This window comes from Oncorhynchus gorbuscha, linkage group LG07 (assembly GCF_021184085.1).
Source record: "Oncorhynchus gorbuscha isolate QuinsamMale2020 ecotype Even-year linkage group LG07, OgorEven_v1.0, whole genome shotgun sequence".
Lineage (NCBI taxonomy): Eukaryota > Metazoa > Chordata > Actinopteri > Salmoniformes > Salmonidae > Oncorhynchus > Oncorhynchus gorbuscha.
In genome coordinates, this window is record NC_060179.1 from 25,615,035 (window position 1) to 25,641,069 (window position 26,035).

The following is a 26,035-nucleotide window of genomic DNA, read 5'->3' on the forward strand; positions in this document are numbered from 1 at the left end:
TGTGTGTGTGTTTGTGACTTTGTGTGTGTGTTTGACTTTGTGTGGTTGTTTCTGACTTTGTATGTGTGTTTGTGACTCTGTGCGTTTGACTCTGTGCGTTTGACTCTGTGTGTTTGACTTTGTGTGTGTGTGTGACTTTGTGTGTGTGACTTTGTGTGCGCGACTTTGTGTGTGTGTGTGACGTTGTGTGTGAAATAAGCAGTGGAACACCATAACCTCTCAAGATGACTTTCTCACCCAGCCTCTATGCTGCCAAGGTTTTTAATGTTCCACGAACACCAGTGTGGCTTTGATATTGATACTAAACACACACACAGATTCATATTATCTGTGTGCTTCAGTTGTGACGTTAGTCTTCACATGTGTAGAGACCTATCTAGACCTAACGGGGCGGTTGGTGAGAGACATCCTATCAGGTTTTATGGGTCAGAAGCACCAACGTATCCTAAAGTCTCTGAGAGTCTAACCTTGGTTTGTCCTTCACTATTCCAGAGGTGAAAACACGACTGCTCTTGGTCCTACTACAGTACACAGGTTGGTGTTCCTCTTCTCTTAAATGCCTTGGATGTAAAAAGTGTCACTACAGACCCTGGTTTGATCCCGGGCTGTATCAAAACCGCCCGCGATCGGGAGTCCCATATGGCGGCGCACAATTGGCCCAGCGTCATCCGGGTTAGGGGAGGGGTAGGCCGTCATTGTAAAATAAGAATTTGTTCTTAATTGACTTGCCTAGTTAAATACTAACAAATAATTTAATAAAATATAATAATGTGGCACAGAGGAAGCACATTATGAATTCTACTGGAGGTTCCTGAACCCATTTTAAAATGAGTGGATTTCTTAACTTCTCCTTGCAGGCTATTTTTCAGGAAATTATGGCACCAGACAATTTATTTTCAGCTACAGACCACCTGTCTCTTGACTCCATGTATTTCAAATTCATGTTTTATGCCCAACTGACTTGAACGTTGACCACAATTGAACTTTGAAAAACTTTTGACTCGACCCAGGAATTAATATAATTTGTGTTCAGCATCGATAACAAGTTAATTTTCTCTCACACACCTCCCCTATCTCTGTCTCTTTCTCTCACTCTCTTCCTCCCTCTCTCCCACCCATACTGCCCTCCTATTTCTCCCTCTCTCTATCTCCCTCCATCCCTCCCTCTCTCTACCTCCGTCCCTCCCTCCCTCTCTCTACCTCCCTCCCTCTCTATACCTCCCCCATCCGTCCCTCCATCTTTCTACCTCCCCCATCCATCCATCCCCCCATCTCTCTCCCTCCCTCCATCCCTCCATCTCTACCTCCCTCACCCCTCCCTCTCTCTACCTCCCTCCATCCCTCCATCTCTCTACCTCCCTCCATCCCTCCCTCTACCTCCCTCCATCCCTCCCTCCCTCTACCTCCCTCCATCCCTCACCCTCTCTACCTCCCTCCATCCCTCCCTCTCTCTACCTCCCTCCATCCCTCCCTCTCTCTACCTCCCTCATCCCTCCCTCTCTCTACCTCCCTCCATCCCTCCCTCCCTATCTCTACCTTCCTCCTTCCATCCCTCCCTCCCTCCATCCTTCCTTCTCTCTACATCCCTCCATCTCTCTACCTCCCTCCATCCCTCCCTCTCTCTACCTCCCTCCATCCCTCCCTCCATCCTTCCTTCTCTCTACCTCCCTCCCTCCCTCCATCCCTCCATCTCTCTACCTCCCTCCCTCCATCCCTCCCTCCATCCTTCCTTCTCTCTACCTCCCTCCCTCCATCTCTCTACCTCCCTCCATCCCTCCCTCTCTCTACCTCCCTCCATCCCTCCCTCTCTCTACCTCCCTCCATCCCTCCCTCCATCCTTCCTTCTCTGTACCTCCCTCCATCCATCCCTCTCTACCTACCTCCCTCCATCCTTCCTTCTCTCTACCTCCCTCCATCCTTCCTTCTCTCTAACTCCCTCCATCCCTCTAGACTCAGAGATCCAGTTGAGAAGAGATATGGTATTCTGTCAGTCTCTGGTAGCAGCTGTTTGTGCCTTCTCCCAACACCTACTGGCTGTTCTCAACCAGGTAACAGTGCGTTTGTGTGTGTGTGTGTGTGTGTGCTTGTGTGTGCGTTTCAACATTTCTATAACTTTCCCCAAATTCCCAGATTTTCCAGAATCACGAGGCAATGACCAGGAAGTCCGGGATCCCCCGGGAATTGGGGAAAATTACTGGAATTTTGTAACCCTCCAGCTAGCTTAACATTTGAACCCCTCCCCCCTCCAGACCCAGGGATCAGGCAGGGAGGCAGACCCAGAGGCCCCGGACCCCCAGGACCCCCAGGACCCTCAGGAGGCAAGCCGACGGTGGCTGGAACAGGTAGCCTCCACTGGGCTACTTCTCCACTTCCAGTCCCTCCTCTCTCCCAACCTGGTGAGTGACTGGCAGACAGGAAGCTATCAACCACCCCTGGACACTCATTGTATATTGAGGCTAAATATGATTGATTTGCAACACACACAAAAATGCTAAGATGTTGCCCCCAAATATTCCACATGATTTAAAATACTCTGCACGGCACCTGATTCAAAACTAGATTAGAATACTGCAGAGTATATTGTAAGCTCTGTTAGTTCTTTACCAGAGGAGATGCTTGGCGGCCTCACCTCACCTCATCTCCACGCCAAATCAGCTCCAGAACAAAGACAAACAAACTTAGTGCTCCTGTGTGTATGTGACCGCCCGCAGTGGAGTTGAATGTGTGTGTGTGTGTGTGTGTGCGTGCGTGCACCGGGCTCCCTGGAGAGAGGTAGGATGGTGACGTTAGGTTGATTGTGGTCGTGAACAGCCATGTCATTGTACTGCGACTGTCCTCAGAGGAGTGACTGTCCTCTTGTTTAATGAGGGGACTTGGCTTTCCTAGCGTCCTACAGTACACCCAATACCGCCCCTCCATGGTTCAGCAACCGGACACTATGTAGCTCTGTAGCCCAGCTTGGCACTGCTGTGTTGGTACAGTTCAGTACAGGGTAACCGATAACAGACCAGATTTGACCTCTGTCAATCCCCACACACATACGTCTACATTAGGATAGTTCCAGAACTAGTAGTTGTGGTCAGTTCCTGATCAGTGCACTTTGTTTAAGTGCACTTTGTTTAAGTGCACTAGAGCACTACAGTTTGTCATTGTGTTAGAGAGAGAATCTCCAAGTCTAACTTCACCCACTTAGAGAACAGAGGAGGTAGAGTTTTGCCCCCTGGTCTGAAGGGGATGACGGGAAGAATATCACTCAGAAAGCAATTATTTTTCCCAGTGATATTTTCGAATCATTATTTATACACTGACTGAATGGATGAGATAGCCAAAATGTCATTTAAAGTGAAAAGACGTGGAATTTTCTGGATTTCAGAAGTGAAACTCCATTTCATTAGAGACAGGATTAAGTAAGAGGATCTCTCTCTCTCCCTCTCGCTCTCCACATCTTAACTCTAAGCAGAGGCACTGTACCTGCAGGTGCAAGCAAAAATCAAAGGCAGTGGTGTGTGTGTGTGTGCATGCCGAACCGTGTGTGTGTGTGTTAAACCCGCTCTCGGTGAACCTTGCCACACACCATTCCGAGGTAGTGGTTGGTTCCTGGTAAGCGACGACCGTACTCTCTGTTCTCACACGACAGTCAGTCAGGGCATCCCTAATGTCTCTTCAGTAACACTTCAACCACACAGTAGGTACATAATGCTTCTGCTGCACCGTTTATTAGAGAGGGGGGGAATAAGATGGAGAGAGAGAGGAGGAGTGTGACAGAGGAGCAAATAGGCACTAGCCAAAGCGTTTGCTTCTCCTCTGTCTCTGGCCTGGGAGCAGCTGTGTTAGTTGTTTGTGTTGCAGACACACACACACCAGGATCACTTGCACCAGGCAAAGGAAGGCAGACTTTAACACACACACACCAGGCACTGTACACTCACTTTAACACACACACACCAGGCACTGTACACTCACTTTAAACAAACTGCTTGGAGAATACACACCAGGCACTGCACAGGCACTGTACACATTTAAACAAACTGCTTGGAGAATGGGAAGGGAAGCAACACACACACACCAGGCACTGTACACTCACTTTAACCCACACCACATGCACCAACATTTAAACAAACACCAGGCACTGACACTCACTTTAACCCACACGCACCAACATGTAAACAAACTGCTTGGAGAATGGGAAGGGAAGCAGACACACACACACCAGGCACTGTACACTCACTTTAACCCACATGCACCAACATGTAAACAAACTGCTTGGAGAATGGGAAGGGAAGCAGACACACACACACCAGGCACTGTACACTCACTTTAACCATGTAAACAAACTGCTTGGAGAATGGGAAGGGAAGCAGACACACACACACCAGGCACTGTACACTCACTTTAAACACACCAACATGTAAACAAACTGGAGAATGGGAAGGGAAGCAGACACACACACACCAGGCACTGTACACTCACTTTAACCCACACGCACCAACATGTAAACAAACTGCTTGGAGAATGGGAAGGGAAGCAGACACACAGACACCAGGCACTGTACACTCACTTTAACCCACATGCACCAACATGTAAACAAACTGCTTGGAGAATGGGAAGGGAAGCGACACACACACACCAGGCACTGTACACTCACTTTAACCCACATGCACCAACATGTAAACACTGTTTGGAGAATGACACACACACCAGGCACTGTTGTGTAAACAAACTGCTACAGGCACTGTTCACTTTAACCCACATGCACCAACATGTAAACAAACTGCTTGGAGAATGTGTTGCTGACCACTGTTGTTGTTGTGTGTGTTGTGCAGACTGCTGTGGCCGAGATGGATTGTTGTCTCGACCTTCTTACCCTTTGTGCTGTTGTCTGTGCCCAATAATATTTGTGCCATGTTTTGTGCTGCTGCTATGTTGTGTTGCTACCATGTTGTTGTTATGTTGTGTTGCTACCATGTTGTTGTTATGTTGTGTTGCTACCATGTTGTTGTTATGTTGTGTTGCTACCATGTTGTTGTTATGTTGTGTTGCTACCAAACTGTGTTGTCATGTGTTGCTGCCATGTTGTGTTGCTGCCATGTTGTTGTTATGTTGTGTTGCTACCATGTTGTTATGTTGTGTTGCTACCAAACTGTGTTGTCATGTGTTGCTGCCATGTTGTGTTGCTGCCATGTTGTTGTTATGTTGTGTTGCTACCATGTTGTTTTTATGTTGTGTTGCTTCCACACTGTGTTGTCATGTGTTGCTGCCATGCTATGTTGTTGTCTTAGGTCTCTCTTTATGTAGTGTTGTGTTGTCTCTCTTGTTGTGATGTGTGTTTTGTCCTATATTTAAATGTTTGATCCCATTGTGTTTCCCTGCAGGAGGCCTTTTGGTAGGCCGTCATTGTAAATAAGAATGTGTTAACTGACTTGCCTAGTTTAATTCAAATAAAATAAAACTGATGAGCAGGCCATGTTGGAGGGTTGACTGATTGTGTTTCTCTCTACAGACTGATGAGCAGGCCATGTTGAAGGGTTGACTGATTGTGTTTCTCTCTACAGACTGATGAGCAGGCCATGTTGGAGGGTTGACAGATTGTGTTTCTCTCTACAGACTGATGAGCAGGCCATGTTGGAGGGTTGACAGATTGTGTTTCTCTCTACAGACTGATGAGCAGGCCATGTTGGAGGGTTGACTGATTGTGTTTCTCTCTACAGACTGATGAGCAGGCCATGTTGGAGGGTTGACTGATTGTGTTTCTCTCTACAGACTGATGAGCAGGCCATGTTGGAGGGTTGACTGATTGTGTTTCTCTCTACAGACTGATGAGCAGGCCATGTTGGAGGATACTCAGGTAGCTCTGATGGACTTGGAGAAAGTCACCTTCTACTTCAGAGAATTTGAAGGAGAACCACTGGTTGCAAGTATGTATGGAGAGACATGATCCTGTACGACATAGTGTAAATCTATAGGAGATCACCCCCTGTCCTGACTCCATTCATTTAGATAACATTATCTTGCTGTAAATGGAATTCAACTCATTTCAATTACATTCAGCTCAGCTTCATTCAATCCCATTTGGCTTGTTGTGTTCCCTGCTGTATATAACACGTTGTTTATTAAACCTGTTATGTTCCCATCTGTATAACTACGCACCAAATGGAAACTGCTGCTCGTAGGGCTCTGGTCAAAAGTAGTGCACTATGTAGGGAATAGGGTTGCATTGATGACGCAGTCTATGTATGGCCCTAGAACCTTGCTGTCTCTCTCTCCCAGACATGCCCATGTCGTATGAGGTGGAGGGGACCCGCCAGGCCCTGAAGGTCTGTTTCTACCTGGAGACATTCTACTTCTCCCAGCTACCCCAGCGCCTCCGGAACGGAGGAGGCTTCAAGATCTACCCTGCCCTGTTCACCCAGGGTAAGACCCCGCTTGGCCAAACAGGGTCCATTATCACAACGAACGCTCAGAGAAGGAACGTTGATCTAGGATCACTTTTGCCTTTTAGATCAAGATGAAGACGATTACACGGAAGGGGAGGAACTGATCCTATATCAGCACTCCTTCTCTGTGATGCTTTATGAATACGGGTCAGGATATTGGTGGATTTCTGTATACAAGTGGATTCTCGTAATTGTTTGTCTTTTTTTTGTCTTCTCTAGCATTTCATGTGTTTAATTTCATATCTATATCACTACCTATATAATGCATGGTTGGGAAAGAGTGTGCAGGGCATTTCACTGTACTGTCTAACACCTGCTGGGTCCTGTGCATGTGACAGTAAAACTAGAGTGCTGTATCTCTGCAGTAACACGTTGTAATGTGTCTCTCTCCTCTCTCTCGCCTCTCCCCATCTCTCTCTCTCTCTCTCTCTCTCTCTCTCTCTCTCTCTCTCTCTCTCTCTCTCTCTCTCTCTCTCTCTCTCTCTCTCTCTCTCTCTCTCTCTCTCTCTCTCTCTCTCTCTCTCTCTCTCTCTCTCTCTCTCTCTCTCTCTCTCTCTCTCTCTCTCTCTCTCTCTCTCTCTCTCTCTCTCTCTTATCCTCCCCCTCTCTCCTCTCCCACTGTGTGTGTAGCTCTAGAGAGTATGGAAGGGTATTACTACAGGGATAGTGTGTCTGTAGAGGAATACCAGGCTCAGATTAACTCTGCCTCGCTGGACAAAGTCAAACAGTACTACAAGAGACTGAGGTATGGGCTGCTAGTACACACACACACACACACACACACACACACACACACACACACACACACACACACACACACACACACACACACACACACACACACACACACACACACACACACACACACACACACACACACACACACACACACACACACACGTTCTCTACCCTTTGCGAAAGACTTCTCCCGACATCGCCTGTTGACAGGCTGATAGGATTGATATGACTTCTATAGTTTTACTTCCTTCCTGTCTGCCCAGTGAGTTGTTCCTGTCCTCAAGGAGAAACAGCAGAGACATTAGAGCTTCTCTCTGCAGGTTGTCTAATATACTTTGACACAACATTCCATTCCAGCACACACACACATGCACGCTCGCGCACACACATATACTCATGCACACACACACTCACGTGCACACACACACACATTCTGGTGCCTGGCTGCCACCCAGAACACACAGCAGGCCAGCAAAGTGATTTGCTGAATAGGCACAGCGGGACTATGCTGTGATTGGTCGAGAACAGCACAGCAGGTCAGCACCTTGATTGGCTGAAAGCACCCAGCGTGTCGGCACAATGATGGTGATGGAGTACCACTGCAGAGCCGGGTGGACCCGGTTTCCTCACGCCCCATTGGCACACACACATGGGGCCCCTCCCCTGATTGGCTACCCACCCCCATCGAATAATGACATGGAAATGATATACAGGGCTTCTATAAGATTCAGAACATCTGTGAGAATTGGAAATCTGGGGTTGTGCCTATATAGTGCAGTGCTTTTGACCAGAGCCTTAGGTGCCCTGGTCAAAAGTAGAGCATTTTAAAGGGAATTGGATGCAATTTGGGAAGCAGCCATGGAGTGTTTTAATACATCTTTACCACCCCCCCTTCCTTCTGGGTGACCCGTTAAGTACTGTCATATCTCTGTGATATGAGGTCTAAATATCAATGGGTTTTTATATTAAAGCAAAATAAGTGAGATTTCAGAAGATGCGGGGAGAAAACCGAACGTTTTCGTTCTTCAATGTGTGTGTCTGTTGGGGGTAAGCGAACTGTGTATTTCCATTATTGTTAATTAAGGAGTGAAAAGCAGCTTTGGCAAATGGTCTCCTATCAGGTTCTGTTCGTCCAGAGTGACTTCCAGTCAGTGCATTCATCTTAAGATAGCTAGGTGTCACAACCACATAGCTGTCATAGTAAGTTAATCTTTCCTCAATAAGGTCAGCAAAGTCTAGAAAGTTAGTTCACAAAAGGCTTTTTTGTTGTTTTTTACTGGGGGGGTTGTGGGATTATTTATGATACTCTTTGTAGAGGCAGGGGTTCAGGTGTTTTCGGAAGATGGGAAAGGGACTCTGCTGTCCTAGCTTCAGAGGGAAGCTGTAAAGGGACTCTGCTGTCCTAGCTTCAGGGGGAAGCTGGAAAGGGACTCTGCTGTCCTAGCTTCAGAGGGAAGCTGGAAAGGGACTCTGCTGTCCTAGCTTCAGAGGGAAGCTGGAAAGGGACTCTGCTGTCCTAGCTTCAGGGGGAAGCTGGAAAGGGACTCTGCTGTCCTAGCTTCAGGGGGAAGCTGGAAAGGGACTCTGATGTCCTAGCTTCAGAGGGAAGCTGGAAAGGGACTCTGCTGTCCTAGTTTCAGGGGGAAGCTGGAAAGGGACTCTGCTGTCCTAGCCTCAGGGGGAAGCTGGCTCCACCAGTGTAGGGGACGTGGCTGCACAAAACAGTGAAAGGCAAGGGAATAGACTGTAACACCAGTGTCTACACCCTTATGCTATACTAGGGGAAGTGTGTTTCCACAGCTAGGGCTGGGAGTGAGGACTTGTGAAGGGCAGAATCAACAATCTCGCCATAATCAAGACAGTTCCTTTGTGAGAAACTGTTAAAGTTCACAGTTAACCGTTGTTATGTAAACGCCAGCTGAAAAGTACCAGTGGCCTGGCTTTGGCCCCAAGTGAGAGAGAGTTGCTGGCCAGCGTAGATGGAAACAGAAAAGTCTGAGCCTTTTGGGTAAAACGTTTGCGTAAATCCTATATGGAATTGCACCATAAGCGTGATAGGGAACTAAGCTATTTGGACACTTGGCTACTCTGTGCTAGCAGTAGAGACTGCCAATAAAAGCTTGAGTTGGAGGCTGGAGGCGGCAGGTAGCCTAGTGGTTAGAGCGTTGTGCCAGTAACCGAAAGGTTGCTAGATCGAATCCCCGAGCTGACAAGGTACAAATCTGTCGTTCTGCCCCTGAACAAGTCAGTTAACCCACTGTTCCAAGGCCGTCATTGTGAATAAGAATTTGATCTTACCTGACTTGCCTAGTTAAACAAAGGTTAAATAAATACATAAATAATAATAAAAAATATCTAGGACCAGATTAGTCTACTCCTTACATTAAAGTGATCCTTCCAGATTTTGGCAATGAAGCCATTCCCCGAGTCAGATGAACGCATGGATCCCGTTTTTATGTCTCCGAATCCAGTATGATGGAAGTTAGGCGAGCCAATGCTAACTAGCGTTAGCGAAATGACTGGAAGTCAGGCTAGCAGTTACCGTAGACTCCAAGTCATTGCGCTAATGCTATTTAGCAAATGCACTAACGCTGGTTAGCAACTTCATTTAAACTGCACGCGGAGACAAAAATGGTGTCCACGAGTTCATCGGACTCTGGGGTAGTAGATAAAGGGCCTCATAGCCAAAATCCTGAAGGATCCCTTTAACCATTAGGGGGAGGCAAAAAATAGCTGACACTGAATCAGGGGTTAGATGCCAAAAAAATCACTCCCCCAAATGAAACACATATAGTTACCATCTGAGAGATCCTCACCACCTTTAGAGGGTTGCAGTCAGGATAAACATTAAATTATAATAAGATCCGATAATGTAGGCAGATTAGATAATGTAGTCCAATCAGATAATGTAGTCAGATTAGATAAGGTAGTCCAATCAGATAATGCAGTCATATTAGATAATGTAGTCCAATCAGATAATGTAGTCAGATTAGATAATGTAGTCAGATCAGATCATGAATATCATAGAGCGTAACCTGATTTTAGATCTCAGTCAATGGAATAATGGGTTACAACGTCTTCCAAAACTCTTTTGTGCGTCTTCCAAAGTACATTCCCATTCCGTTCCCCAATACCTGAGAGCCCGTCTGTTCAGCTACGTACTTGTTCATATCAGGCATGAAGTAAACATCTGTTCTTGATACTGGAGTTAATTAGTCACAGAACTACGTAGGGCCCAAGATCAAACTCATTGAAGCGTCCCAAATGGCACCCTATTCCCTATCTAGTGCATTACTTTTGACCTGGTCATATACACTATGTAGGGAATAGGGTGCCATTTGGGACACATATATTGTGGTATGAATGGGGGAATCTGCCTTGGCTACGCTTGATTTAGAAACCGGCATCAGCCATTTGTGTGTGTGTGTGTGTGTGTGTGTGTGTGTGTGTGTGTGTGTGTGTGTGTGTGTGTGTGTGTGTGTGTGTGTGTGTGTGTGTGTGTGTGTGTGTGTGTGTGTGTGTGTGTGTGTGTGTGTGTGTGTGTGTGTGTGTCTGCCATGTGTGCCACATCATCCCCTAATACCTCTCATGTCTCAGGAGGGCAGTCAGCGTTACGTTTTTAATTTTAGTTGCAGCGTGATGGAGGGAGTGCAACAATAGGTCTTTCCATGATCTATTGCCTCATATTTTAGATAAACATCGTTGGTTTTTACTATAGCTACAGAAACTCAGTCGACCTGAGTCATTTTCCATCATTCTCTGATAGTTTGACCTTTTCAAATGTCCCTCTCTCTTTCTCTCTCTTTCTTTCTCTCGTTCTTTCTTTCTCTTTCTCTCTCTCTCTCTTTCTCTCTTTCTTTATCTCTCTCTCTCTCAATCATTCTCTCTCTATTTCTTTCTCTCTTTCTTTCTCTCTCTTTCTCTCTCTCTCTCTTTCTCTCAATCATTCTCTCTCTCTCTATTTCTTTCTCTCTCTTTCTTTCTCTCTCTTTCTTTCTCTCTCTATCTCTTTCTTTCTCTCTCTCTCTTTCTTTCTCTCTTTCTCTTTCTCTCTCTTTCTCTCTTTCTCTCTTCTTCTCTTTCTCTCTCTCTCTTTCTTTCTTTCTCTCTTTCTCTTTTTTTCTCTCTCTCTCTCTCTCTCTCTCTCTCTCTCTCTCTCTCTCTCTCTCTCTCTCTCTCTCTCTCTCTCTCTCTCTCTCTCTCTCTGTCTCTCTTTCTCTCTCTCTCTCTGTCATAACATTATCCACTGGGTTTTTCTGGGGCTATTGTCCTCTTTTGTAGTGAATGAGAGTATTGGCATTTTCGAGGTGTCTGTCTGTGTGCTTTGTTTAATTGACTGTGTGTTAGCAGACTCTAGAGGGGTAAGGAGCTTCATGTTCAGCCCTGGAAATATCACCAGACTATGGAGAGCGATAGTGTGTGTGTGTGTGTGTGTGACCATCTGCTAGCCTGCTTTATTACATGCCAGTTTCCTGTCAGTTCTCTGTACTCTCACAACCAAAAGTACACTACATGACTAAAAAGTATGTTGACACCTGCTCATCGAACATCTCATTCCAAAATTCAGGGGCATTAATATGGAGTTGGTCCCCCCTTTGCTGCTATAACAGCCTCCACTCTTCTTGTTAGGTTAGATTACTTGTTGGTTATTACTGCATTGTCGGAACTAGAAGCACAAGCATTTCGCTACACTCGCATTAACATCTGCTAACCATGTGTATGTGAAAAATAAATTTGATTTGATTTGGGAAGGCTTTCCACTAGATGTTGGAACATTGCTGCAGGGATTTGCTTCCATTCAGCCACAAAAGCATTAGTGAGGTCAGGCACTGATGTTGGGCGATTAGGCCTGGCTCGCAGTCGGCATTCCAATTCATCTCAAAGTTGTTCGATGGGGTTGAGGTCAAGGCTCTGTGCAGGCCAGTCAAGTTCTTCCACACCGATCTCGACAAACCATTTCTGTATGGACCTCACTTTGTGCACAGGGGAATTAGGGCCTTCCGCAAACTGTTGCCACAAAGTTGGAAGCACAGAATTGTATAGAATGTCGTGGTAAGCTGTAGTGTTAACATTTCCCTTCCCCGGAACTAAGGGGCCTAGACCGAACCATGAAAAACAGCCCCAGCCCATTATTCCTCTTCCACCAAACTTTACAGTTGTCACTATGCATTTTGGCAGGTTCTCCTGGCATCCTCAAACAGATTCGTCTGTCGGACTGCCACATGGTGAAGCGTGATTCATTATTCCAGAGAACGCGTTTTCACTGCTCCAGAGTCCAATGGCGGCCAGCTTTACCCCACTCCAGCCAACGCTTGGCATTGCGTATGGTGATCTTAGGCTTGTGTGCGGCTGCTCGGCCATGGAAACTAATTTCATGTAGCTCCCGATGAACAGTTCTTGTGCTGACGTTGCTTCCTGAGGAAGTTTAGAACTCGGAAGTCAGTATTGCAACCGTAGACAGATGATTTTTACACACTAGGCGCTTCAGCACTCGGTGGTCCCGTTCTTGAGCTTGTGTTGCCTACCACTTTGCGGCTGAGCCGTTGTTGCTCCTAGACGTTTCCACTTCACAATAACAGCACTTACAGTTGACCGGGGCAGAAAGTTGATGAACTGACTTGTTCGAAAGGTGGCATCCTATGACGGTGCCACGTTGAAAGTCACTGAGCTCGTTCTACAACCAATGTTTGTCTACAGAGTTTGCATGGCTGTGCGCTCAATTTTATACACCCGTCAGCAACGGGTTTGTCTGCAAGAGCCGAATCCAATCATTTTAAGGGGTGTCCATATGGTTTTGTATATGTAGTGTATTTTGTGTTATTTTTTTAGCTCCAAGATTTCAATCTAGAACCTTCGCATGTAAAGCCCCTGATGTTAAGATTCCCTTTATGCTGGAAAGGCACAGGACAGAACATATGTGTGTGTGCAATTTAGCTGACTCATCTGAAAAGAAGAACTTTGCATGGATGTGTGTGTGTGTTTATACTTGTGTGTGTGTGTGTACGACCTGAGCCGACGCGTACTAATTGAATTGACAGCGAAGACTCCAGGAGTAACAGGGAGCAGATGTGCTCTGTAAGCACAGGCTGGCGAGGCCACAGACGGGGAGAGGATGGGGGGGGGGGGTGGGAAGGCTGGGTTTGGGTGTTGGAGGTAGGTTTTGGGTTGAGGGACAGCTTCAGGACTCATCTACAGTGCAGAGAGAATCAGATTCCTCAGTTGTGCTGGCCGTCCAGGCCCAAAGCAGCCAAAACGAACTGTCCCTTTCAGCAAAGTGTTACTGTTTCAGTCCAGAACTAGGGTTCAGACCAAGGCTTCTCATCCTAGTTGTCTCCTACTATTCATTTCCCACTCTCTCTCTGTCATTGTTCAAATGTTCCAGAACATACCAGTTCTCCAATATTCAATATTCAAAATCTATACAACTCAAATGGCCACCCATGTTCCTGTCATGTTCCTGTCATGTTCCTGTCATGTTCCTGTCGTGTTCCTGTCGTGTTCCTGTCATGTTCCTGTCATGTTCCTGTCGTGTTCCTGTCATGTTCCTGTCGTGTTCCTGTCATGTTCCTGTCATGTTCCTGTCGTGTTCCTGTCGTGTTCCTGTCATGTTCCTGTCATGTTCCTGTCATGTTCCTACACACAACAGTATAATACGAACGCTCACGACAACGATATGTCTCTGCACTGACCACAGGCGGAGTTGGCTGTAATGTCACTCTCCTCTCCAGCCTGCGTCCCAAATGGCGCCCTATTCCCTTATACAAGTGCACGACGTTTGACCCATAGGGTGCCATTTGGGATGCTTCAATCTCAGGCAGCTTGTTATCCTTGGAGCTTGGCCAGGGGAGCTGAGGTTGAACCCATAGATCGCTTGGTGGGCCGCCAACAACCCTGACAGGACCAAACTCACACAATACACACACTCCATATTACTCTACGTTACGGAGAGGCAGAGGGAAATGCTCGTGATTGATTTAACAAAATGACGTTTGTCCACCAAACAACATACAGAGGATAAGTGAATAGAGTAATTGCAGTTATACTGTTCACGTGTGTGTTTGTAAAGGCAGTATTCGGTCACGTGTTGTTGTTTTTTAATCCTCTCTCTGTCGATCTCACTATACGCTCATCTATTGAAGTCTCTGCCAAGATGCATTGTGGGACTGATCCTCCTTCCGAGCTGTAAACTCAGTCACGTACGACACCAGTGCTGCGCGGGGGTGGCTTTGAAATATCCCAGCAGCCCATTGTCACGCACGCACACACACACATCGCCTACACCACATGCAGTACAGAGATATACGCTAGGCGGAAAGCCATCGCACCTGGTGGTGAAGTCATTCAAGTCATCCAAAAAACATAAAGGAACCGGCCAAATCACTAACAGATGTCAGGTCCCATGGGATCTGATGAACCCTATACAAAGAGAGCACATGCATCCAGACACACAATGTTTTAGAAATGATATCTTCTCACATGTATTTGGTAATAGTTGAAAGCAAAAGTTGCAGAAAACCTACAGTAACTCCGACTTACACAGATGACTGTAAAATGTTATGGTAGTTTGATTATTATTATATATTCTTTTCTCCATTCCATAGGCTTTTGTGAAGCTCATCTGGGTAGCGCTATGACAGTTTCCTCTTGTTCACTTTGTAAAACTTTGAGAGCAACACGCAGCACAGTGTCTGATGTGTAGATCAGAGTGGTAGCCTTACAGTTTAGGTCTCTGTCAGAGGGAATGTTGGCGGGGGAATAGAATGCAGAATGCTCTGAATGTTTGTACAGTGTTCTCAAGTCTAGAAGCTTCCGCATGCTTCCCATCTGAAACAGTGTTGGCATATATTATGATGACATTTTGTGCCGTTTTTGTTAGTTAGCTCTTCGTGTACGTGACATTTTTTTTTTATCGAGCTCAAGCCGAATTCTGGAACCCGAAGTCTACGCCCCTTCGTCGGTCATTGGTCAACAGTAGGGATTCTTCAATGAAGTGTTTGTTGTCCTTCAACGATAGACGACTCGTTTTCATGCACATTTTTTCACTTGAGAATTACTGCACCAAACATCTTAGTTAAAATTCCCCAACTAAGATCTACTCAGAAAAAAAATCTAAATGAATTCCAACTAGTTTGAGGAATTGTGTATACAGGCTACAAGGTCAACAATGGACAAACATATTTTTTCTTGTTTTTCAAGCTAAGGTATTTGAAGGGAGTACGTGAGCACACTCGTTCGGTTCACTTAGTCGAATTCTTGTAGGCGCCAGGCGAACCGAAGCTTGCGGAAGCCCCTACAGTGATCCAGCCAGGGACTATATAACAAAGAGGAGAAGAACAGAACATGTGTAGAAAACAGCAGGACCTCGAGAGAGGGGAAGGAGGAAGAGCAAGGGAGGGAAAGAAGAGGAGGGAAAGAAGAAGAAGAGGAGGGAGGGAGACCAGATGGAAGGAACGTTGAAATATATCATGCAAAACTAACAATACTGCAGGTTTTTGAGTTTAGCAGTTCAGTGACTTCTTATCTACAGTTAGATGAAGCAGTTAGTGTGTGCGTGGTGGTTGCCTAAAGCTAACATTAGACATGGGGGATTCTACAGAGCATTCCTTTCCCTTGGCAGAGAGACTGTAGGCGTCAACTGCTGCTACGCGAAGTAGAGATGACGATAGAGCGTGCTTGGCACTCATACAAATGGCAGTGGAATCACCGGGCAGGGATTCTGTCAGTAAAGCCATCCGAGATATCGATAGCTCGTCTCTTCTCTCTGTGGATCAGCACATCTTTACGGCCTCAGGGGCCCTTGTCAAGCTGGGCACCATCTGATATTTATGTGTAGTTTATCCAGGTCGTACAGAAGAGCCCTCCAGTGAGTTAGGCTGAATCCTAGCTTGGGCTGAATCCTAGCTTGGGCTGAATCCTAGCTTGGGCTGAATCCTAGCTTGGGCTGAATCCTAGCTTGGGCTGAATCCTAGCTTGGGCTGAATCCTAGCTTGGGCTGAATCCTAGCTTGGGCTGAATCCTAGCTTGGGCTGAATCCAAAACTTCACGTATTGCGTGTCATTCAAACTTTGTTTGAGGCACCGCTGCCAAGCAAGATACTTATTGGTAAATTTGATCCTGGTCATAAAGATCCCTCCAGTGATTGTAGGGCTGAATCTTGGGATATGAGTGCATGTCACTGATTGAGTGGTGACCTGGTGTCCTGTGTAATTCGTTGGGACTAGCTAAGCACAGGGAGGTGGAGCGGTACAGTAATTGCAAACTCGGTTGTGCTTGTGTCAACACTAACACACACACACACACACACACACACACACACACACACACACACACACACACACACACACACACACACACACACACACACACACACACACACACACACACACACACACACACACACACACACACACACACACACACACACACACACACACACACACACACACACACACACACAAACCACTATGCAGCTTCAGTAACAGCTGGGAGCAGCTGCATCAAGCTGTGCTCAGTGTGCGGTCTGCTCCCTCGGGAACCTGTCAAACTAGGGTACAAGTAGGCAACCACTGGAAAAACCTGGGAGGATTCTACTTCTGTCTATCTGTCTGTCTGTCTGGAAACAGGGATGATTCTACCTCTGTCTGTCTATCTGTCGATCTTGCGCTCCCTCTCTTTCTCTTTCTTTCTATTTCTGTCTAGCTCTGTCAATCTCACTCTTTCCCTTTTTCAATAGGATACCTTGGAAACCACAGACCACTCTCCATGAATTCCAAAATCTCAGGAAAGCCTCTTATCAGCCTGTGGAGCAGTGCTTACTGTGTGCTGTGCATTCAGCCATGCGCATTTCTCTTTCTCCTGCTGTTCAGTGCCATTCTCTTGGCTGCAAAGGAGCTGAACGGTGCTGACAGGATGGCCATGTGTATTTCATATCCCGGGTTGAGCTGTGTGCTCCTAGGTTCCCATTGGGAGACTTAGAAAGAGGCAGACTGTTTCGAGGGTCTCCATGGGGACTGTTTCCAATGGGTTTCCAGGTGAAAGGGATGAGTGCTCTACTATATCTAACACCTTGGCTTTATGGGACGATTAGAGCAATAGTCTTCATTCAGCCTAGAGTTACAGGCTTTTATTCTAGTTTCGCACTAAAACGCCTGATTTAACTAAACACTCATCCATCAAGTCATTGATTTGATTATTCAGGATATGAATCTGACAGTTTTAGATGTACGATTCTGAAACCTTTATAGAACCTTTAAGGCTCTGGAACCCCAGATTTGCTTCCTGTCTTTTAGCTCGTCCTTGTCGTCTGCAGTCTTAATAGCTGTTGTTTCCTGGTTGGTCCTTATTGGCTCCTGTTTCCTGGTTGGCTGATATAGTGGACAGATGTGTTAAGCAGGGTGTGACATCACCAGTACGTGACTCTCATAAACCATAAACCCTGATCTACTGGGAGGCCTCAAGGACACCACATGACACGGGGTTAATCCTGCTCCTCAGATTGAGACACATAAATCCAGTTCTCTCTCGGTTAATATGGGGAGCCACATAAATCCAGTTCTCTCTGGGTTAATACGGGGAGCCACATACATCCAGTTCTCTCTGGGTTAATACGGGGAGCCACATAAATCCAGTTCTCTCTGGGTTAATATGGGGAGCCACATAAATACAGTTCTCTCTGGGTTAATACGGGGAGCCACATAAATCCAGTTCTCTCTGGGTTAATATGGGGAGACACATAAATCCAGCTCTCTCTGGGTTAATACGGGGAGACACATAAATCCAGCTCTCTCTGGGTTAATATGGGGAGCCACATAAATCCAGTTCTCTCTGGGTTAATACGGGGAGACACATAAATCCAGTTCTCTCTGGGTTAATACGGGGAGCCACATAAATCCAGTTCTCTCTGGGTTAATATGGGGAGACACATAAATCCAGTTCTCTCTGGGTTAATATGGGGAGACACATAAATCCAGTTCTCTCTGGGTTAATATGGGGAGCCACATAAATCCAGTTCTCTCTGGGTTAATATGGGGAGACACATAAATCCAGTTCTCTCTGGGTTAATACGGGGAGACACATACATCCAGCTCTCTCTGGGTTAATACGGGGAGACACATAAATCCAGCTCTCTCTGGGTTAATATGGGGAGCCACATAAATCCAGCTCTCTCTGGGTTAATACGGGGAGACACATAAATCCAGCTCTCTCTGGGTTAATATGGGGAGCCACATAAATCCAGTTCTCTCTGGGTTAATATGGGAAGCCACATAAATCCAGCTCTCTCTGGGTTAATATGGGGAGCCACATAAATCGTTACTTGTACGTCGGACCGTTTTCCCAACTGTACTGTATTTCTTCCCTCCCTGTGTTGTCAAATAGTGTTATTTAGCTATGAGGCCTTTACAGGAATACAGAAGTAAGTCATTGAGAATTGTAGCTGGTGCTACATTCCTTGTTCCTGTGTGTGGTACTGTAATTTAGACATGAGGTCTTTATAGGAATACAGAAATAAGTTATTGAGAATAGCAGCTGGTTCTCTCCAGAGGATTGTAGCTGGTGTTACATTCCTTGTTCCTGTGTGTAGTACTGTAATTTAGGTATGAGGTCTTTATAGGAATACAGAAATAAGTTATTGAGAATAGCAGCTGGTTCTCTCCAGAGGATTGTAGCTGGTGCTACATTCCTTGTTCCTGTGTGTCGTACTGTAATTTAGGTATGAGGTCTTTATAGGAATACAGAAATAAGTTATTGAGAATAGCAGCTGGTTCTCTCCAGAGGATTGTAGCTGGTGCTACATTCCTTGTTCCTGTGTGTAGTACTGTAATTTAGGTATGCGTCTTTAAACAAGGGATATACAAGCGAGTCAGTGGGCACTGTACAGCCCTGTCCGAGCCAGAACGGCCCATAATATTAATACATTGACTGTCTCAATATGTTTTGCGGTGGTTGTCCAGGGTTTCCAGATTTCTATGAAATATGATCTATAATGAATTACAATATGAATTAAATATTTTTTTTATTTAGTATGTTAAAAAGAAAAAAATCTCAACTATTAATTTCAGTATTTCACTTACCTCAGAAGCCATTATTGTCAGAAGCCTTTATTACACTATGCCAGCCATGATTGAGTTAGCTGTATCCAAACAGTGACTCGTCATTAGCAAGCTAGCCACCACGCTAGCTAGCTTCAAAATGTTGTGGGTTTACTTCTTCCAGTTTTTTTACTAGCTACACCAAGCTAACTTTTCTATCTGTCTTTTTTCGGAAACGGTATCCGGCCATTACACAGACTGCCAACGTCAGAGATAACCTACTAATCGCTAGCTACCTGACTAGCCTACCACGATAGTTTTTCTGACGACTTAAAACATAACATCCCAGCTATGGCGACAAAAGCATCTCCCACTCCAAACGAGGAGACGCTCCCGGCACGACTCTGCTTCTGTGGAAACAAGATATCCGCCAATGACACCCACTCGTTGTTCTGCTTGCATTGGGGTGCAACATGCCGAGGAAGCTTTAGCCTCCCCCTCCTGTCTCCGTTGCAGGCTAGCATGCCAACCTAACCTGAGTCAACAAACTCTAACATGGGGGCTGATGTTCCCGATGGTTCATTAGAGGCGATGGATATCCCCACGGGATTCATGGTGCAACGGTTAGCACTAGCTGGCAGTGTTGCAGTACTCGAGGCCGGTCTCTGTCTCGAGTCTGGTCACGAGGCCACATATTGAGTGTCTTGGTCTTGTCTCTGTGTTGAATACTTTTGTATTCGGTCTCGGACGTTAAGGACTCGTAAGACTCAGAATTATAAGCTTCCATTTACTTCCATTTAGTCAGCACATAAAACTCCTTCGCAAGGCCAAATACAGTGCATTCGGAAAGTATTCAGACCCCTTGACCTTTTCCACATTTTGTTATGTTACAGTCTTATTCTAAAATTGATTAAATAGTTTTTTTCCCCTCATCAATCTACACACAATACCCCAAAATGAGTTGCACATTTATAACAAAAACTAAGAGCAGAAATAACTTATTTACGTACGTTTTCAGACACTTTGCTATGAGACTTGAAATTGAGCTTGAAATTGACCATCAAAACTCTTCCTAGAGCTGTCCGCCCAGCCAAACTGAGCAATTGGGGTAGAAGGGGCTTTGTCAGGGAGGTGACCAAGAAACCAATGGTCACTCTGACAGAGCTCCAGAGTTTGTCTGTGGAGATGGGAGAACCTTCCAGAAGAACAAGCATTTCTGCAGGACTTCACTAATTAGGCCTTTATGGTAGAGTGGCCAGATGTAAGCCACTCCTCAGTAAAAGGCACATGACATCCCGCTTGGAGTTTGCCAAAGGGCACCTAAAGTACTCTGACTATGAGAAACAAGATTCTCTGGTCCGATGAAACCAAGATTGAACTCTTTGGCCTGAATGCCAAGTGTCACGTCTGGAGGAAACCTGGTACCATCCCTACGGTGAGGCATGGTGGTGGCAGTATCATGCTGTGGGGATGTTTTTCAGCGGCAGGGACTGGAACACTAGTCAGGATCAGGGAAAAGATGAATGGAGCAACGTACAGAGAGATCCTTGATGAAAACCTACTCCAATGCACTCAGGACCTCAGACTGGGGTGAAGGTTCACATTCCGACAGGACAACGACCCTAAGACAAGACAACGCAGGAGTGGTTTGAGTGGCCCAGCCAGGGCCCGGACTGGAACCCGATCAAACATATCTAGCGAGACCTGAAAATAGCTGTGCAGCGACGCTCCTCATCCAACCTGACAGAGATGAGAGTATCTGCAGAGAAGAATGGGAGAAACTCCTCAAATACAGGTGTGCCAAGCTTGTCGCGTCATACCCAAGAAGAAACTAGGCTGTAATCGTTGCCTAAGGTGCTTCAACAAAGTACTGAGTAAAGGGTCTGAAAACTTATGATATTGCATTTTTATTTTTACTTTTTTACAACAAAAAAAAGATCTGTTTTGCTTTGTCATTATGGGATATTGTGTGTAGATTGATGATGACTTAAAACAATAAACCATTTGAGTAAGGCTGTAACGTAATAAAATGTGGAAATAGTCGAGGGGTCTGAATGCTTTCTGAATGCAGTCTACATGGACAGGACAAAGGAGTTTAGAAAACGTGATCAGCTGTTCGTTTCCTGGGCCCAAACCTCACACGGGTAAAGTGCTCACTAAACAACTCCTTTCGCACTGGATAATAGTGGGGAGGCGAACGCTTTGGCCTATACAAGTAAGGGACTCCGGTGTCCTGCTGGCCTGTGGGCTCATTCCACCAGAGGAATGGCTACATCCTGGCCTTTATTTAAGGGCCTATCTAGCCAAGATATTTGTATGGGCTTCGTACATTGGCAATGTTTTTTTTATACTGTAGACTGGATATCACTGCACCAACTCTGATGCATACGGTATTACATGTAGGATCTTCTGAGGGGCAGGGCCTATTTTGTGTGATAAGTCGCACAGGGCAGTCAGTCGTCAGGGTAAGCTCGTCTGGCAATACGGGAGTCAGCATATCCCATGAATGAAATACGGAAACGAATCATTGAAAGAGAACTTTAGGTTATGACCGTAACTCCGGTTCTCTGATAGTACGCGGGAGGTATTTCACCAGAACACCCTCCTTGAATGAGCGAGGAAGAGATTGTTTTGACTCGGAGACGCTGCATGGACCTTTTTGAGGGAAATGCCTCACTCGTACTATCAGAGAACCGGGGTTATGGTCGTAACCTAAAGCTTTTCTGTGTTTGTATGGTGTGGGCGTACCCCAACAACAGAATGGTGTTGGCGTATACTGGTCAATAAAAATATTAATGACAAGTCAACAGCTGATTGGCCAGCTCAGTCAATGAGAAAACTCGGCCACAAACATGACATCATCCTCTGAGAAAGTAGTAAGCATTTTTGAAACGGTCTGTTTGAAATACACGTTTCACTTGGGCTTTTTGAAGTGTATTTTCCTCTAATATTTGCTTTGGCAACAAATACAAGTATAGGAAGCGTTAACATTATTTGGGTATGAGTTAACAGATTAAGGGGATATTTTCCCTGGGCAGCTCCTTTAAGCATGGTACTTTAAGCATGGCAACGTTACTCCCAGGGTTTCTGTACTCACTGTTTCAGCTCTGTTTGTTTCATTGATGTGCCTCAGTAGACTGCACGCCACTATTCAGATTCCCACGCTAGCTTTGTCTGAAACGCAGAAAACATATGTGCCTTACAACCTCTCGAACACACACACACACAGTCCGTTCCTACTGATTGTAATGAGCGTGGCCTGCCTGGGAAAGAGCCTGGAGTATTTTCCTTTTGTTAGGAGAAGATGAAACAAAGTGGTTTGTGTCCCAAATGGCACCCTATTCCCTATATCAGTATTTCCCAACTCCAGTCCTCAAGTACCCCCAACGGTAGCCATTTTTATTGTAGCCCTGGACAAGCACTGCCCTATATAGTCCACTACATAGGGAATAGGATGCTATATGGGACGCATACAGAGTTAAGTCTCCTTGGAGGAAGGCCTCAGTCAAATGCGCTGGGCTGAAAGCCATTGGGCATCCTTGGCTGCCGTCCAAATCCTCTATTAAGGCCCTCTGTAAAAATGTATGTGGTGGAAGAAGTAGCCCATTAGTTACTACAGAGCACGCTTTAACACTGAGCCTGCTGCCCCACTACAGTTCCCCTAGGACTCCAATAGCCTCTTATACATACACACACACACACACAAAATGGCCCCCTATTCCCTATGTGCTATGGTCAAAAGTAGTACACTATGTTCGGAATAGGGTGTCATTTGGAATGTAGGCCGAGAAACAACCCTGGGAAATCACCAAACAAGATGAAGTAGACCCATAGAACTCCTGTACAGTTCACATACAGATGGCTACCAAGGCTTTTCCTTTTGTTTCCACCTGGTGGAATGGGAATGGCCCAAGAGTGAACACAGGGCATTGTTAATCCCAATGCTTCCCCCCTCGGAACGTTGGAACTGGTTAGAATGTGGATAAACTTAACTTTTTGTCATTCTAGAATTCCTCTAGAGGGTTCCGTAGTGTTCTGGGAGGTTGAGCTGTTGCCCAGACTGCAAGGAGGGGGGGGCTGTCCCTGGCCTCTATGTTCTCACACACGTGCGCTATCACACTCACGCACACACAGACTCATTAAGTCTCCGCGTAAGGGTTCAGAATTGAGCAAAGGAGCATGGATAAAACTGCGAGGGTGTCACCAGCGTCAGTGGGAAAGGAAACTGTGATGTCAGGGCTCCTCGTGTTTCACAATCTCATATACATCAGCCATGCCAATAACCCCACGGAGATCCTATACTGTGATATGTGATTATATGGGTATCCCCTTGTACCAACATGTGTATATAGTTACAGTACTGCATGTGTGGGCTGACTATAATTTCCCAGTTCCCAAAATAGGGTTTTTCCCAACCACCCAATTGCCATCCGTTGACCGAATGATGTCCCTTTAAATTGGCTTCACTTACCAAAACACCCAAAGGATATCATCCTGACCTAAAGTTTGCCCTTATTATTAGTTAGTCATCAAGGATTAGGTCCCAAATGGCACCCTATTCCCAAAATAATCCCTATGAGCCCTAGTCAAACGTAGTGCAGTGCATAGGGAATAGGGTGCCATTTGGGACACAGACAAGGCCCTCCAGGCTCCTCTCTCTTCATGGTGGGCAGTATGTTTGTCAATGGTATAATCAGTGGGTAATATGACCTTGGCTTGGCAAAATGCATCTACAAGGATGTTATATTTTTTTTGCTTTAACAGAAAAGTGTAAGCAGCCGTGTTGAGACAGAGGGTTCATCCCAAATGGCACCATATTCCCTATGGGTTCCTGGTCAAAAGTAGTGCACCATATAGGGAATAGGGTGCGATTGGAGGCTCATTCAGAGGCAGAGTGGTCCATTCCGATTGAAGGTGATTCCTATCTGACACAGCAGGGCTGTATCCACAATGGCATCCTATTCCCTATATAGTCAAAAGTAGTGCACTATGCAGGGAATAGGGTGCCATTTGGGCAGACCAGTTTTGTGTGATGATACAATTTTATTGGGCAGAAAGAGAGATATTGGAGTGTGAATGGGTTGTGGTGTAGGGACTAAATGGTAAGATGCAAAGCAGGCCTGTAGCAGAGCCTATATTTATAACTTTTATGGGGTAACTTTTGAGTGTTATTGTCTTGTTGACTTTCATTTTGTTTTATGCTAGTTTTTTGTCATCGCTTCTTGGATAATGTAAGGAGGATACTGGCTTTGATGCACTCCAACCTTTTTGTTTGTCCACACACACACACACACACACACACACACACACACACACACACACACACACACACACACACACACACACACACACACACACACACACACACACACACACACACACACACACACACACACACACACACACACACACACTAGTTGCCAAGTGCAAACAGCACTTGAGAATGCACAACATAGCACAGTAATCACAAAATCTTATATTTAGCAAATAGGAATTTGCAGAAAACCACCCATCAACCCTTTTAAATGATTAATGTTCGTTATTGGCCCTATGCCATTATATGTGCTTGCAAACTGTTTATGGATGGGGGGGATTGAAGTGAATAACGTTTCTAGCCGAAAGCTCAGCATAACTCCTGCGCTATCTCAAGCACTTTGTGAATGATAAGCCAGTGTTGAACCAATTACATGGACCGTTAACTCTGCCTGAACCAATAGTAAACTTCCCTCATAGTCACTTAGCTTTGGGAGACTGCAAGTTAAAGGATAATGCTATGGTGCCGATGATGTAACTGTGCTGTGTGCCAGGGCTTCCGTTTGCCGGTAATCAACGGCTTTTGGCCGATAAATACAATTGTAGCCTGCCAAATGATCCAGGGCTGCCCTGCTGCTGAGGAGAGAGCGAGAGAGGAGCATTGGCCTATAGGGAGAAAGACAAGTATTCTGGTTGCAAGGAACCTATTCTGTTGTTACAGATGGAGAGAAGATGCTCTCAGCTTTCTGGAGATATACAGGACTTTTTTACTTCTCAACTCTCAATTATGAGTTCAGTAGCAACAATTATGCGAAGATATTGGATGTGGCTTTGAGATACGGAGCCATTGCGAGTGCATAGGCCTCATTGGGTGGTAGGCTACAACTGCAACATTGGACATTAAATGTCATTTTAGATTAGTACACGGCTACTATGAGTTATGGTGATCTGTTTTGAGTTTCCATTTACTCATGTGGTTGAATTAGCCCCAAATAAATGAGCCTATGATATTAGAGCATGTAAAGATGCAGGAAAATGAATCTCCATTGAACAACAAAAATATCCCAAAATGATGTCAGTCTATTTTAAAAGTGAAATATAACAACAGTAGCATAAGTGTCTACCCACAATGCATGACAATCACTGAATTAGGTTGCATATTCAAATAATTTGAATCACAGGGTGATGAAACAACTTATTTCTTCAATACCATCTGGGTAGTCTATTACACTATAGCACGGCTAAGGGCTGTTCTTTAGCACGGTGCAATGCGGAGTGCCTGGATACAGCCCTTATATTGGCCATCTACCACAAACCCCAGAGGTGCCTTATTGCTATTATAAACTGGTTACCAACTTAATTAGAACAATACAAATACATGTTTTGTCATACCCGTGGTATACGGTCTGATATACCACTGCTTTCAGCCAAGTTGATCATTTTTAATAAAGCACTGTGAATGACTTTATAAGATGACAGGTCTACTCATTTTCTCTATTGAGTAACGTTCAACTGTTCAGGTAGGATGCAATTCTGGAACTTTAATAGATGTTTTTGTATATATATATATTAGTCATTTGT

At 45.5% G+C, this 26,035-nt stretch overlaps 1 protein-coding gene across 1 annotated transcript in view; it reads left to right on the top strand.

Annotated features, from left to right (window-relative positions):
• Window positions 1-26,035, top strand: part of prex2 (phosphatidylinositol-3,4,5-trisphosphate-dependent Rac exchange factor 2) — a 256,124-nt gene that overhangs the window by 195,154 nt on the left and 34,935 nt on the right. The window contains 6 exon segments of the mRNA XM_046355953.1: window positions 493-534; window positions 1,951-2,048; window positions 2,250-2,396; window positions 5,813-5,915; window positions 6,268-6,411; window positions 7,065-7,179. Of these exon segments, the coding sequence (XP_046211909.1) occupies window positions 493-534; window positions 1,951-2,048; window positions 2,250-2,396; window positions 5,813-5,915; window positions 6,268-6,411; window positions 7,065-7,179 (649 nt within the window).